Genomic DNA, 15,256 nt, shown 5'->3' with positions numbered 1-15,256 from the left:
GTGCCTTTTCTGGACTGTCGAAACCGATATGCTCATCTCCGAATTCCTCCCTCTATGTGTCTGTGCAGGACACAATGGCCAGAGTCAAACAGACGGCCAGGAAATCTAGGAGCCGGCGCACTATGTTAGTGCCAGCCGATGAGGTTGTTCCAGACGGGGAACAGAGGGAATTGGAGGAGAGTGGTTCTGATGAAGAGGCTCCCTCTACTTCCGGGAGCTCGGGGGTACGAGAGGTAGATGGCGAGGGAGCCGCCTCCTCTAATGAAGCCGGCGATGCTGAGGCCGGCGAGGGGTCAAGGGTCGAATCTTCAGGCTCTGGCCTAGATAACTTTGCGGCTGACTATCAGCAGCCGCCTAAGGTCGCCGACCTACCCAACCCCAAACGGACTAGGATGATGCTGGGTAACGTCGCCCTACTTAAGAACGGCTTTAAGGCTTTTAAGGAAAAGCACCCCTTTAGAAGGGGCTGGGACATCATCGTTCCACCGGCTGACGTTGTAATGGCCTGAAGCGACGATATTGATAATGCAGACCATTACTTCGTCTACTACGAGGCGGTCATTGAAGCCGGCCTCCGGTTCCCCCTCCACCCCGGGATTAGGAAAATCCTAAAGGGGTACGATGTAGGGGTTTGACAGCTCACCCCCAATTCATGGGTGTATATTCTTAGTTACATCGCCGCCTGCGAGCTCCAGAATATAAATCCAAGCTTCTCCGCCTTCGCTCACATGCATTATTTGAGCAAGGCCCCAGGCGGCCATGGGGCATGGTATACTTTGACTACCTTGCCCCAATATTTGATGACTTTGGACAAGGTGTCCAAATGGTCCGGGTGGAAAGACAAATTTTACTTGATTTCTTCCCAACTTTGAGACATAACCGGACACTACGCCGGTACAACACTGAGCCGGCTCTTCTAGGCAGGAAGTGCCCTCTCCCGGCGCTATCTACTAAGGCCCGGGAGCAAATAATAGAGCCGGGATTTTTTGAAACAACCACCGAGCCCATGGGGGATGGGACTTGTATAGGATAGCTCCCGCTGAACTATCGCCCAGCCCCCAGGGTGCACACTCACCGCCGAATAAGCAACTAAAGGAGGGCTCATCAGCCCGGCAGAGTCAGCCCACAGAGCTGACCAGGCTAAACTCTCCACGAAGGAGATAGTACGCCTATAAATAGAGGGTAAAGTACAACGGAAAGGAGGTTAGACACTCAAATTATTACACTTTCTATATCTCTCTAAGTACACTTTCTCTCTCAAACACTCTCTAACTTAACCTTCAGAGGGGGGTTCCTCGAGCCACCCCCGAGGGCAGTTTACGTGTGCTGCCGTGTGTAGGTTGTTAACGGGACCCAGCTTACCCAGCAAAACCCTTGGATCCATACCTGGAACAATTGGCGCTAGAAGGAGGGGATTGGATCATCTAACATGAGGTTCACCAACTGAGCTAGGGACTAGTTAACTAACCACCATGGCCGGAGAAGAAACTGTACAAACACCCACGTCCAAAAGTAATGAGACCAGCTAAACACCACAAAAAACACCCCTAGTAACCAACGATCCAAAAGGATCCACCGAAAACCCCAAATCGACCATCTCACAGAAATCCAACCGTATCGGATCGACATCAGCCACTGCTAAAGCAGCAGCGAAACCAGTAGATCCGGTAGGATCCAGCTCTATTTTCAAGTACGGAATGCCGTTGACAGGCGCGAACAATGAGCTTATTGTTTCAGCACCTGTAACCCAGAAATTGTAGCCCGTAAATATGCAAGCCATTCTACAAAACCTCTTTAAGTGCAGCAAGGAGCAACTGGCTGCAATGACAGCGATCCTTACCAATATGGGTAAGGGGGCAATCCCATCACCGAGAACGGCAGCTACGGAGCCCGCAATGAAAAAGCCAGAAGTCTCAACTCTCACCCCCGAGCAGAAAGAGCTCATTCAGCTGAGGAAAAAGGTATTGGAGCTGGAAGCTCGCAACCTGAATCAGCCCGGAGAAGCGGGTCCCTCGCAATAGGTCACCGGCAGCAGAGCGAGGACCCAGCCCGGAGAGAGACAAACGAGCGCGAATCCAGGTTGTTCCAAATGATTCCCCATTTTGCCGGGAGATTCTGAAAGAACCCATGGAGAAGGTGAAGATGCCGAGCTGCAAGTACAATGGAACCACAACACCCAAAAGCCACATATCAGCTTTCAAGAATCATATGGTACTCTACACCATGACAAACTCAGTCTGGTGTAAGGCTTTCCCACCAACTCTGGAGGGGCTGGCAGCGGAATGGTACGGCGCCATCCCCAAATGTTCTGTGTACTCGTACAGCTAGCTGAAGAGAATGTTCATGGAGCATTTCATAACCTTGGTGGACAAAACCAAGATGACAACCGAGCTGATGTCCCTTGTTCAGGGAAAGGATGACCCCTTGAGGGAGTTCATCACCAGATTCAACAAGGAGGCAACAACCATCCCAAATATGAGCCAGGAGGTAGCGCTGTTAGCAATGCAGAGTGGCCTACTACCAGGGTCACCATTCAGAGCATACATGGGGCGTAAGAGCCTCAAAACGCTCGCTGAAGCGCTGGGTAAAGCGCATGAGTTCATCAAAGCAGACGAGACTGACAGAGCAATGATGGGTAGGAAAGCAGCAGGTGACTCAGTTAAGCGGGCAGAGGTCACCCGGGCAGAGAACACACCCAGGGTGGACCAGCCAAGCAGGGCTGAGCAAAACCGCAGAGAAGCGGACAGGGCAGTGGGACTGAGAAGGTCCGATCCAAGGAGAGGGCCAAGGCCTGGGAAGTTTGATCAGTATACCCCACTAACCCATTCCAGATCTCACATATTCAGCGTAAATAAGGCTGATGATAAGTGGCAGAGGCCTCCAAGGATGGTAAACAAGAGTCGTGATACCAGTAAGTGGTGTGACTTTCACAGGGACTATGGCCATACCACTGAAGAATGCACACACTTGAAGGACAACATAGAGGACTTAGTTAGGAGAGGATACTTGAGTCAATTTAAGCAGCGTGGTGACCCTCCCAAAAGAAGGGAGGAGGATAAAGCGGGCCGAGCTGACCGCAGAGGATGTCATAGGGGCCCAGCTGGAGACAAGGATAGAGATGGCAAGCCAGAGGGCAGGGTGTACGTGATCAGCGGGGGTCCAGTACATGGGGGGACAGTTAATAGTGCGCGGGATGACCTACGGGCAATGATACATCAAATAAACGACAATGATAAGCGTAGATGGCCACATCTTCCCCCGCAGCCACGAGCCACGTTTGACGAGTATGACCAGAAGGGCATAATTTACCCTCATGATGACCCGCTGGTGGTGACAATGAGAATTGCAAACTGGGAGGTGGATAGAATACTGATAGACGAAGGCAGCTCAGCCAACATCATACACATCAGCGCGTTCAATGAGCTGAAGTTGGACAGAAAAGACCTGAAGAGAGTAAACTACGAGGTCACCGGGTTTAATGGCACGGGGCTTACCCTAGAAGGCATAATCGAACTCTCAGTCCGGGTAGGAGAGAGGTCAAGAAGGCGTGATGTCCGAGCAGAATTTCCCGTGATAAACTCCCCTTCACCCTACAATGTAATCATGGGAAGACCGCTCATCCACAAGATAGGCGGGGTGGTATCCACTTACCACCTGGCCATGACTTACACAACTAATGAAGGTCGGTCAGCAAAGCTCAAAGGAAGCCAGAAGACAGCCCAACAATGTTACATAACTGCCTTAAAGCAGCCTGCCAAAACCAGACAGCAGTCCGGTTTCGAGAGAAGGCTCCTTGAGCAACTTGAGAGGAAGTCGAGGAAAAGGAAGCGTGAAGAGTATCACAGGGAAAAAGATAAATAGAAATTGGCAATGGAAAACTTCGAGCCTGCAAAAGAAGAAATGGCTAGACCACTTCCCAGCGGGGAGCATGTCACAGTCGAGCTCACAGAAGGTGATCCCTCGAGGACGGTGAAGATTGGGAAAGACATTGATCCAGGAGTAGGGGTGCACCTCATAGAGCTGCTGAGAAAGAATAAAGACATTTTTGCATTTTCCGCAGATAAGATGCCCGGAATTGACCCAGCAGTCATGGTGCATAAGCTGAATGTGAAGGAGGAAATTAGGCCAGTCAGGCAGAAAAAGCAAAGCTTCTCCACGGAGAAAAACCAGGCAATCCAGGAAGAGGTGGAAAAACTCTTGGAAGCAGGATTTATTGAACCCTGTGACTATCCAGAATGGTTAGCCAACGTGGTCATGGTGAAGAAGGCAAATGGTCAATGGAGAATGTGTGTTAATTTCACGGATCTTAATAAAGCCTGCCCGAAGGAACTTTACCCACTGCCACAGATAGATCAATTGGTAGACTCAACCAGCGGGCACGCCCTGCTAAGCTTCATGGACGCCTTCTCAGGCAGATCAGCCTGCACGAGCCAGACAGGCAGAAAACTGCATTCATTACCGAAGGGGGAGTGTATAATTACATAGCTATGCCCTTCGGGCTGAAGAACGGTGGAGCAACTTTTCAGAAGGCAATGGATAGAGCGTTCCTTCATCAGAAGGGAAGAAATGTGGAAGTATACGTTGACGACTCAATTGTTAAGAGTGTCACGCAGGCTGGACATATCATGGATCTGGAGGAAACATTTGCCACCCTGAACAAGTATAGAATCAAGCTCAACCCAAAGAAATGTGTCTTTGGAGTGAGCTCCGGAAAGTTCTTGGGTTTTCGGATCAGCGAGAGAGGAATAGATGCCAACCCAGAAAATGTCGAAGCAGTCCTCAGTCTGCCCGAGCCTAAGAGCATCAAAGATATCATGCGGTTGACAGGCAAATGGCCGCACTGACCAGATTCATCAGCAAGTCAGCAGACAAAGCCTTGCCATTCTATCAGTTGTTGAAAGGAAACAGAGAATTCAAGTGGGGGACTAAGGAGAAAGAAGCCTTTAAGGGTATTAAGGAGCATCTGACTAAGCTCCCAACAATGATCAGCTCGGAGCTGAGGGAAAAACTGCAATTGTACATCTCAGTGTCAATACAGACAATCGCAGCCGTTCTGCTAGTAGAAAGACAGAAGCAACAAAGGCCGATATATTTCGTGAGCCACGTGCTGACCGAGGCAGAGCAAAGATACCCCCTGGTAGAGAAGCTAGCCTTCGCAGTGGTCAGAGCAGCAAGAAAGCTAAAACCATATTTTGACGCGCATATAATAGAGGTCCTCACAAACCACCCGCTGGAGAAAGCATTACAAAAGATGGATGCATCGGGTAGACTCTTAAAGTGGGCAATCGAGCTTTCTGAGTATGAATTCGAGGTCAAGCCTAGAGCAGCCATCAAGGCACAAGCTTTAGCAGACTTCATAGTGGAAGCCTCCTATGAGGAAAAAGAGGATGACATTGGGGTCTGGAAGGTGGAAGTGGATGGATCCTCAGCCCAAACGGAGAGTGGGGCAGGAGCCATAATGACGTCTCCAGAAGGAAACGTATTTGAGTATGCCATCAAGTTCAAGTTCAAAGCGTCTAATAATGAAGAAGAGTACGAGGCGACGCTGGCAGGCCTGCGTATGAGCCTCGCAGCCGGAGCCCGCAAAGTACACCTACAGACTGATTCTCAGCTTGTTTCTAGCCAACTGCAGGGGGCGTATGAGATAAGGGAAGACACTATGATGAAATATGTAACCAAAGTGAAAGAGCTGGCAGCCCAGCTAGTCCATTTCCAGATAGACTTGGTCCCCAGAGCAGGAAATTTTCAGGCTGACGCCTTATCTAAGTTAGCCAGCTCCACCTTACAAAGCCTCACAAGAGCAGTGATGGTCGAAGTGTTAGAGGAAAGCAGCATCGTTGAAAAGGAGCAGGTAAACTGCGTCGGCAGTCAAAGAGCCTGGTTCTCAGACATCTTGGCGTACAAACTTCATGGCTCGCTGCCCGATGATGAAGTGCAGGCTAAAAAGGTGAAGAAAGACGCAAATTGGTATGTAGTGATGAATGGAGAGCTCAACAAGAAAGGCTTCTCAAAGCCGCTGCTGAGGTGTATTCCAGAATGGGAGCAGGAGGGCATTATGGAAGAAGCCCACTCCGGAATATGTGCCAACCATATCGGCAGGAAAGCATTGGGAGTAGAGGTCCTTAGAAGAGGGGCATATTGGCCAACTCTCACGCAAGACGCACTAGCATATGTCAAAAAATGCGACAAGTGTCGAAAATATTCACCAGTCATAAATCAGCCAGCAAACGATCTAACTCCAATCCTCAGCCCGATCCCGTTCGCTCAGTGGGGAATGGACATATTGGGACCTTTCACCACTGGGTCAGCGGGCAGGAAGTATCTCATTGTGGCAGTAGATTACTTTACAAAGTGGATAGAAGCTGAACCCACCAAGTACAAAAAGGCAACCCAGGTCAATACATTTATATGGAAGAGCATCATCACTAGATTCGGGGTGCCACAGTGCATAGTCTTTGATCATGGGTGCCAATTTGACTACGACACCATAAAGGACTACCTGGGGGATATGGGCACCAAATATGCAAGTGCCTTAGTCTGCCACCCGCAGAGCAATGGCCAAGCAGAAGCAGCAAACAAGCTGATCCTGACTGCCCTACAGAAGAAGCTGGAGGAGTACAAGGGCCTGTGGGCAGACTTAGTCCCAGAGGTCTTGTGGGAAAATAGGACCACTAAGAAGGAGTCAACCGGTAAAAGCCCTTTCACCCTGGCCTATGGGGTTGATGCAATTGTCCCTGTGGAAGTGCTAATCCCCAGCCTGAGGATACATCACTATGAGCAGCAAGGAAATGAAAAGTGCATGCTGGAAGAGCTAGACTTCCTGCCAGAAGTAAGCCTAAAAGCAACCCTTAAGCTGCCAGCCCAAAAGAGCAGGATCTCAAAAGCTTTCAACAAAAGGGTCAAGCACAGGGAGCTCCTGCCAGGAGACTTAGTCCTCAAGAGGACAGCAGCAATTGGAAGAGGAAATCAGCATGGAAAGCTGTCAGCAAACTGGGAAGGCCCTTTCATCATCCACGAGCAGGTTGGACCAGGCGCGTTCCTCCTTGCAGATCAAGAAGGTCAGGTCTTAAGAAACAGTTTCAATGCTGATGTGTTAAAGAAATATTTTGTTTAAATAGCCTGAAACATAGCCTTTTCTAGTCGATAAACCTTTATTCAGTCCATGTTATGTTAACTAAGGCATTTGAGCCATTTTTATTCAATGAAATACAAGCCTCTGCGTGAGGAGTATGTTGCATAAATTTGTTTAATATAGTATGGCCAAGCATCATATACTAACATGCAGAAATCAAACAAGAACAATAATAAAGTGTTAGAGGCAAGAAGCACTCTAGCGCAAAATGACAAAGTGAAAGCATCCCTCCTTAAAACCTCACTTCACCTGCAAAAAGCAAAATAGGGCACCACCTCGGGGACGCCTGAGGGGGAGCCTGACACGTTCAGCTTGAGCAAGGGAGAAGAGAAGAAAAGAAGAAGATGAGCTACATGGGCAACACTAAGGTTCTCTTAGTCCCATTCAGCCCATCTCTTCGAGGGGGAGAGGAAAGGAGAAGACAGTCAAGCAGTAAGCCCTTACAAAACGAAGTAAGCAGGCAGTAAACAAGCTGAATGACATTAATAAGTCACAGCATAAACAAGTTGAATGACATAAATAAGTCGCAGCATAAACAAGCTGAATGACATAAATAAGTCACAGCATAAACAAGCTGAATGACATAAATAAGTCGCAGAATAAACAAGCTGAATGAAACAAATAAGTCACAGTAAAGCAAGCTGATGACACAGACGAAATAAGCAAAAAGCTGATCGACACAAACAAGTCTCAGCAAGGATAAGTCAAATAACGCTCAATCAAATATGTCAACCAGCACGCAGACGAAGCCTTTGGGCAAAGCCAAGTGAAGTACACAACGCGCAAACACTTGAAGCAGATAAAGCAGGAAGGACAAAATGTAACAAAGTCCCTACTGAAGCACAGCAGAGCGCAAAAGAAACAGAAAAGCGCTAGGCAGCTAAATTAAAAGACAGGAAGGCCCAACCTACGAGGCCTTACCAAACGTAATAAAGAGCAAGCATGTAAACAATGAAGTAAACAGCAAGAAAAGCAACAAGTGGAGATCATAAGGAACATACATTATAAGGCTGAACCCCTGACCACCAAGGCAGAGTAAACGTTTAGCAGGTTAGTCACAGAACCAATAAAGCTGAGCCCTCATCCACCAGGACAAGGAAACACTCAGCGGGTAAAGTTAGAAGATAAAAAATTCAAGCTAAGCTGGACAGACCCAACAACGAAAGAAAAAGTATTCTGAAAATACACAGAGAAACATAATCTTTGGCAGCTATACACCCCAAAGATAGTAACAAAAACTACCTAGTTATAACAAATCTGGGTGAGGGAAACTCAGAGGAACCATTGGAGTAGGAGGGTGACAGCCGCCATAACCTTTATTGATCATCAGTCAGAGACTCCACTCCAATAGCTGCAGCAACGTCAGGGCAGAGAGGCACCTCCAAGTTTAGCACGACCTGGTTGGGGATCTTGCAGCCAGCAGCGCGAGGGTGATCAGCGGGAAGATCGAACAAACCAGCCTCACCTGCATCTTCAACCTTAGCCTAAAAGGCATTAAAGCGAGCCTGCTGCTCTTCACCCTCACCATACAAGCTGCTAAGGCATCGAGCCGCAGCTTCCCATCTTCCATCATGGCGATCAGCCAGGAGCTTAGCAAAAACAGGAGAGAGCGCAAAAGACTTGAGAGCCTCTCTCCTAGCGGCCTCCAGCACAACAACATGCGCAGCCTGTAAATCTGCCACCTCCGCCTCTAACGTCTTCACTCTAGCCTGAGAAGTCCCAACCTGCTCCTCGCAGTCCTTCAGCTTGGTCTAAGTGAGCTGAAATTCTCCCAATTGGAGCTGCAAGGCATCCGCCTTCTCCCTCAACGGAGACACCTCATTGGCCATAGCATCCCTCTCAGCTTGAGCCTGCTGAACCTCTAGAGTCTTTTGGGAAAGAGTTATACCCTGGTGTAGGGGATAGCTCCTGCTGAGCTATTCCTTCCAGCTGGGCTCAGTTGAGAAGAACGTTCTTACGGGCAAAGAGTCGGCATGAGTGACCTCATACCACCTCTTGAGGAGCTAGTTGTATAAGGTAGCTCCCGCTGAACTATCGCCCAGCCCCAGGGTGCACACTCACCGCCGAATAAGCAACTAATGGAGGGCTCATCAGCCCGGCAGAGTCAGCCCGCAGGCCTGACCAGGCTAAACTCTCCACGAAGGAGATAGTATGCCTATAAATAGAGGGTAAAGTACAACGGAAAGGAGGTTAGACACTCAAGTTATTACACTTTCTATATCTCTTTAAGTACACTTTCTCTCTCTAAACACTCTCTAACTTAAGCTTCGGAGGGGGGTTCCTCGAGCCACCCCCGAGGGCAGTTTACGTGTGCTGCCGTGTGTAGGTTGTTGACAGGACCCAGCTTACCCAGCAGAACCCTTTGATCCATACCTGGAACACCTGGTTCTGATATTCCTTCTCCACTGACAGCAAGGCATTGGACAAATCCCCCACAGACATAACAAGCTGCAAGAAAAGCAGAAAAGAAGAGTCAGCAAAAAAGAAGAGTCAGCCAAAGTGGGAGTTAACAAAAGAAGTTAACAATAAAAATAAAATAAAGTATAATAATAAGTAAAACAAGACAGCAGCAACAAAACAAGCAGAGAAAAGCTGAAACGAGAAAAAGAAAAGCCAAAAGCAGAGACTAACCTTCTGCAAATCATGGCAAGCAGTAGCTACTGGAAGGCTGGCTGAGCTGCGCGTAGAATCCGCAGGGAGACAAACCCCCTGAGTCAGGCGGTATCCTAGAGTACCACCCTTCTGAGGGACGTCTACAAATAAAGACTCATCAGCCCTCACATTCATCAAAGGCCGAAAGGGAGCTTTCTCAGCTCCAGAAGGACAAAGTATTGGGTGAAGATGAATGTCAATAGGGACCTCAGCAAACTCAATGGCCCCAGTAGGGCGAAAAGTCCCTCCAGCAGAGAGTGAGGACGCAGAAAAAGGATTCTCAAAGGCATCACCCAAGAACTGATGAACGCAGTGGTTAAGTTCACTGGAGTTCCGAGTGTCTCCCCCACCAACGTTTCCACCTAGAAGTCCAGTGTTGGCAGACGTGGAAGCAAGAGGGTCTGGGCCAGGAGAAGTGCGAGCCTTTTTCGCCTCTGGCTCATCCCTAGTAGGGGCAGAAGACATAGGATCGTCCTCCAGGTCAATCACTAGACGATCCTGCTGGAGAGAGCCCGTAGCTCGGGAGAGCCCACCCTGGGTAGCGCTTTGGAGCCGCCCCCTCAGCCAGTAGGGACGCGGCGGCATCCTTGGAAGCTCCATTACAGATTCATCAGGGACCTGAAAATTAGTAACTGCAATAGAAGGAACTGTAGTGCCCTTCACAGCAGCAGTATCATCAGTAGAAGTAGGAAAGAGCAGAACATGCTCAGCAGAGGAAACGGGTTTTTGACCCGCAGAAGTGGTCTCAATCCCCTCAAAGGGAAACTGGAGAACACTGTAAGCAAAATCATCGGCAGTAGCCTTTGGTTCTTCAGCGCCTATGAATCTGAAGCCACCTTTTGAGGAGCAGGGCGAGCATCACGCGTACTCCCAACAGTAGAAGACGAAGGCTCAGGCTCAGCGCGGCTGGACCCAACACGCTCGCCAGTAGCCACGGCGCCAACAACAGCCCGCAGCTCAGCAGGAGCCAAATGCACCTCGCCCTTCAGGGAACCTGCAAACACCTCCAGCGTATCAAAGAGCTGAGGAGGGTTCTCAAGAGTGGCAGTCAAAGGGTCCTTCCAATTATCGGCCAGCCCAAGCATGCGTTTGTCCAACTTGTCATAGCCTAAAACCACAAAATAACAAAAAGTCAAATAAGGCAGGGAGGCAAGAGCAAAAAAAAAAAAAAAAAAAAAAAAGAAGAAAAGACAGAAAACAAAAAAAAGGAAGAATGCAGAAAGAGCTTACCAGCTCATGTGTACGGCAAAAATGCATGGCAGAAAGCTGCTCATTACCCACGATGTAAATAGAGTTGGGCAGCCAGACCTTGGGAAACTTGGAGTCACCTGTCCCTGCTCCTTGTAGAGCTTCAAAAGCTTCCGTCTCACGAGCAGGTTCAGAGGGAGAAACTGTGACCCCAGCCATGTTGGTGTGAATCTCTCTGAAGTTGCGCGAAGCAGCAAAATTGGAAGGCACCCTCACCCCGAAGAACTTGCCAGTCCAGTTCCTGAAACGCCCAAGTTTTGGGTAGGACAAGACTCTACTCTCTTTGGGAGCGACATAATACCACCCTGACTCAGTCTCCGAGACTGACCTTTTCAGGCTCATGAGAGACTTGAACAAATGCAGAGACTTAGGGTACCTTCGAAACCTCAAAAACCACAGTAGACAAATCAGGGTATGAAGGGAGGCAGGGTGCACCAGAGATATGCAGATGTTAAAAGCACGTAGCAGCTTCTCTAAGGTGGGGTCCAAGGGGAACCTCAAGCCCAAGTCTAGCTGCGAGGCAAACACAGCAATATGACCTGCATGAGGGGATGATAACTTCGCACCATTAGCAGGCAGAACCAGCTCGTAGCCCTCTCCAAAATCGTAAAACTTCTGCCCAACAGCAGCCAGGCCCAGTCTCTCAGCGTCCTTACGCCAACTGGAATCTAACACGCAGTTCTTAGGCCCATAACACTTGTCATCAAGGAAGAATTTAGTCTTGCCCTCCTCTACGGGCTCAACAACATAAGTGGGCTGACAGTCGAAGTATGAGCGGTCACCGGGAGACTCAGCCATTCTACTTGATTGAACTGCTGGGGAAGGAGAAGGTGATGGAGTCCTAGTATTCCCACCACGCACTACATAATGATCAAACCGATGCATGTCAGCCATGTCATCAAGCCAAGAAAAACTGTTTAAAGGCTGAACATGGGGAATGGGGCTAACAAGAGACACGTCAAGGGGATTGGCCTTAACAGCATCAGCCAACAGTTTATGGCGCATTGCGCGCAACCTCAGGCGAGTAAGATGGGATAAGGGAACCATCCAGCGTAAGCACTCACTCACAGTAAGGATCAAAGAAATCAAGACGGGGTCTACGCTGGAAAGGGCGAAATGCACTACCCTCAGCGGGACGATTACTGCCTGACCCAGACGCAGCAGCAGGAGTCGCAGCAGATAAAGTCACACTCGAAATACACAAGGGATAAACCAAGGGTTAGTTAAGGCTAAGAACCAAAGGCTTCTTAGATAAAGTCACACCACTAAGAAACGTTTTGGATTCCTAAGATCACAAGCCAACTAGTAGCCTAAACTAGCTAACTAAGCAAAGGAAATGAAATTCCAAATCCAAGAATTTCAGGTTTTTGTTTCTAATCCAAGAAACGAATGTAAGACAAGTTTTTTTTGTTTTAATAATCTGCCTTTTTTTCATTCACATTTGCTTGCTATTTATAGTAAACAAGCATCCTTAAGTACAAGCTAACTTAAGTGGCTGTTCAGCTCACTTGTTACACGCCTAAGCTAAGTACAAATCAGCTTTTTGTTGTCTAGATACATTAATAAAAGAGGCCTTATTTAACTAGATACATCAAAGAGAAAATGGTAGTTTGTAACCTCCAAATTATGACTGAAAATAAAATCAGAAATGAGAGCATAACTCTCCCTTGATTCACGCCCAACAAAGCAGTAATTAGGAGATGTATTTCCTCCAATATCCACGCCCAAATTCAAACAGCAAAGAGGTATAACTCTTCCTTGATTCAAGCCTTGAAATAAGCTTGAATAAATGTGGACAAAGATGCACTTGGACGCCTTTTAGTTGCTCCAATGCTTGACTGAAATAAACGGTCAATTGAAGGCTGAATTTAAGGCTTGTAATTCCTCTTTGAAACTGATTGTAACTCCAAGTCAAAGCTTTGAAATTCCTTGTAAAAGAATTTCGGATTCCAAGCTTAAATGGCGGCCATTTTGATGTATCTTTGCACTTGTACTTTTGTGTGAATGTGACAATATTTTTTGAACTAAAATCAGCTAAAAAGAACTAAGAAAAATATAACTAATATGCAAACTTAAAGTATGACTAAAGTTTACAATTTATTCAAAGCATAAAATGAACTAGAATAAACTAGTTAATAAGAACAATAAGAAATTCAAGGGATTGAATATCTTGCTGCCCGTGGATAGAATGCATAGCACCAATACATGATGCTACATCTTGAACCAAAGAAATGTCCATAACCAAGTTGTTAGGCTTGGCTACAACATTCCCCCCTTCTTGAAAAGAGTTTGCCCTCAAACTCGGCAACTCTTCAAACTCATCATAGTAAGGTAATAAATCAGCCACGTTAAAGGTGCTAGAAACACCATAATCTCCGGGCAACTCAACTTTGTAAGCATGATCATTCACCTTTTCAACAATAGCAAATGGACCATCACTACGAGGACTAACCTTGGACCGCCTTTTGGAAGGAAATATTTCCTTTCGAAGATGAATCCAAACTAAATCACCGGGCTGAAAACGGACCTCCTTTCTTTTCTTGTCATAGTATGCCTTTGTCTTTGCATTAGCTTGTTCAATTTTGGAACGAACTTGCTCATGCATAGACTTGATTTCTTTTGCACGCACCTCGGCATCATTGCAGAACTTGTTTGGTGAGGGAATGGGAGTGAGATCAATAGGAGTGCACGGATTGAATCCATACACCACTTCAAAAGGACTCAAACATGTTGTCTTGCTAGGCACATGATTGTAAGCAAACTCCGCATGAGGAAGCATCTCTTCCCATTGCTTGGGACGTTTAGTAGCCAAAGACCGCAGCAAGGATCCCAAAGTTCTATTAGTCACTTCGGTTTGACCATCTGTTTGAGGATGACTTGAAGTGCTAAAGTTTAATTTCGTGCCCAACTTCCTCCATAATGTAAGCCAAAAATGACTTAGAAATTTTGGATCACGATCACTCACCATGGATTTACGTACACCATGCAAACAAACAATCTCAGTGAAAAACAAGTTAGCAACATGAGTAGCATCATAAGTTGAATGACAAGCAATGAAATGAGCCATTTTAGAAAATCGATCCACAACAACCATTATAGAATCTTTCTTTCGTTGGGTGATAGGAAGTCCCACAACGAAATCAAGACTAATATCCTCCCATGGTGCTCGTAGAATAGGTAAGGGCAAAAGATAGCCTTGTGGTAGACTATGACTCTTGGCCTTTTGACATATCACACATCTCTTCACAATGAACTCCACATCACGGACCAATCTAAAATGCTAATAAGACCCTAAAGTGTCCCGCCATTCCTCCTTCGTGAAACTATTTGATAAGAGATTCTCTTAGGCTTGATCTTAGGATGCACAACCTGTTTTCTTTGAACAAATAGCCATCTAAAATGTAATAATCTTTGTAAGCATGATTAGAACATTTTAAAAATAAATCACCAAAATCATGATCATTTTTGTAACTTGCTTTCACATCTTCAACACTAATCACCCTTGCTTTGAAAGAATTCAAGAGTGTGTATCTCTTTGAAAGCGCATCAGCTCCTTTGTTCATGGCGCCTCTCCTATGCTTGATCACAAAATGAAAAGCTTGCAAATACTCCACCCATTTGGCATGGCGTGGTTGGAGTTTTTGTTGGCTTTGAAGATATTTGAGAGCTTCATGATCTGAATGAAGGATGAACTCCTTGGAAATGAGGTAATGTCTCCAATGGTCCAAAGCATGAACAAGAGCAAAGAACTCCTTATCATAGGTGCTATACTTCCGTTGTGCTTCATTGAGTTTTTCACTAAATTAGGCAAGGGGACGCCCAACTTGTGACAAAACAGCACCAATACCAACTCCACTAGCATCACATTCAACTTCAAAAACTTCATCAAAGTTGGGCAAAGCAAGAATAGGTGCACTAGTAGTTGATGTTTTACCTCATCAAAGGCCTTTTGAGCCTTATCATTCCAAACTAACTTCTGATTTTTAGTTAGCTCGGTGATAGGTGCCATGAGGGTACTAAAATTCCGCACAAATCTTCTATAGAAAGAAGCAAGTCCATGAAAGCTTCGAACTTGTTGAATGGTTTGTGGCGTGGGCCACTCACGAATTGCAGCAACTTTCTTTTCATCAACTTCAATGCCTTGTGATGAGACTTTAAAGCCAAGAAAAATAACTTGGGAAGTGAAGAAATGACACTTCTCTAAGTTACCATACAATTTCTCTC

The 15,256-nt window shown here is 46.9% G+C and overlaps 2 protein-coding genes across 2 annotated transcripts; both read left to right on the top strand.

Moving 5' to 3' along the window:
• Positions 1 to 2,502: 2,502 nt before the first annotated feature.
• On the top strand, positions 2,503 to 3,861 carry LOC145572650 (uncharacterized). Its single transcript, XM_081631614.1, has 2 exons — positions 2,503 to 3,284; positions 3,411 to 3,861. Exons 1-2 carry the CDS (start codon positions 2,503 to 2,505, stop codon positions 3,859 to 3,861), a joined length of 1,233 nt encoding a protein of 410 aa, XP_081487740.1.
• A 1,597-nt stretch (positions 3,862 to 5,458) lies between these two features.
• On the top strand, positions 5,459 to 8,615 carry LOC145572642 (uncharacterized). Its single transcript, XM_081631603.1, has 3 exons — positions 5,459 to 6,118; positions 6,353 to 6,981; positions 8,549 to 8,615. Exons 1-3 carry the CDS (start codon positions 5,459 to 5,461, stop codon positions 8,613 to 8,615), a joined length of 1,356 nt encoding a protein of 451 aa, XP_081487729.1.
• Positions 8,616 to 15,256: the final 6,641 nt, after the last annotated feature.

The sequence above is a fragment of the Chenopodium album genome, chromosome 2 (assembly GCF_948465745.1).
Source record: "Chenopodium album chromosome 2, dcCheAlbu1.1, whole genome shotgun sequence".
Taxonomy (NCBI): Eukaryota; Viridiplantae; Streptophyta; class Magnoliopsida; order Caryophyllales; family Amaranthaceae; genus Chenopodium; species Chenopodium album.
This window is presented reverse-complemented; position numbering and strand designations above follow the sequence as displayed.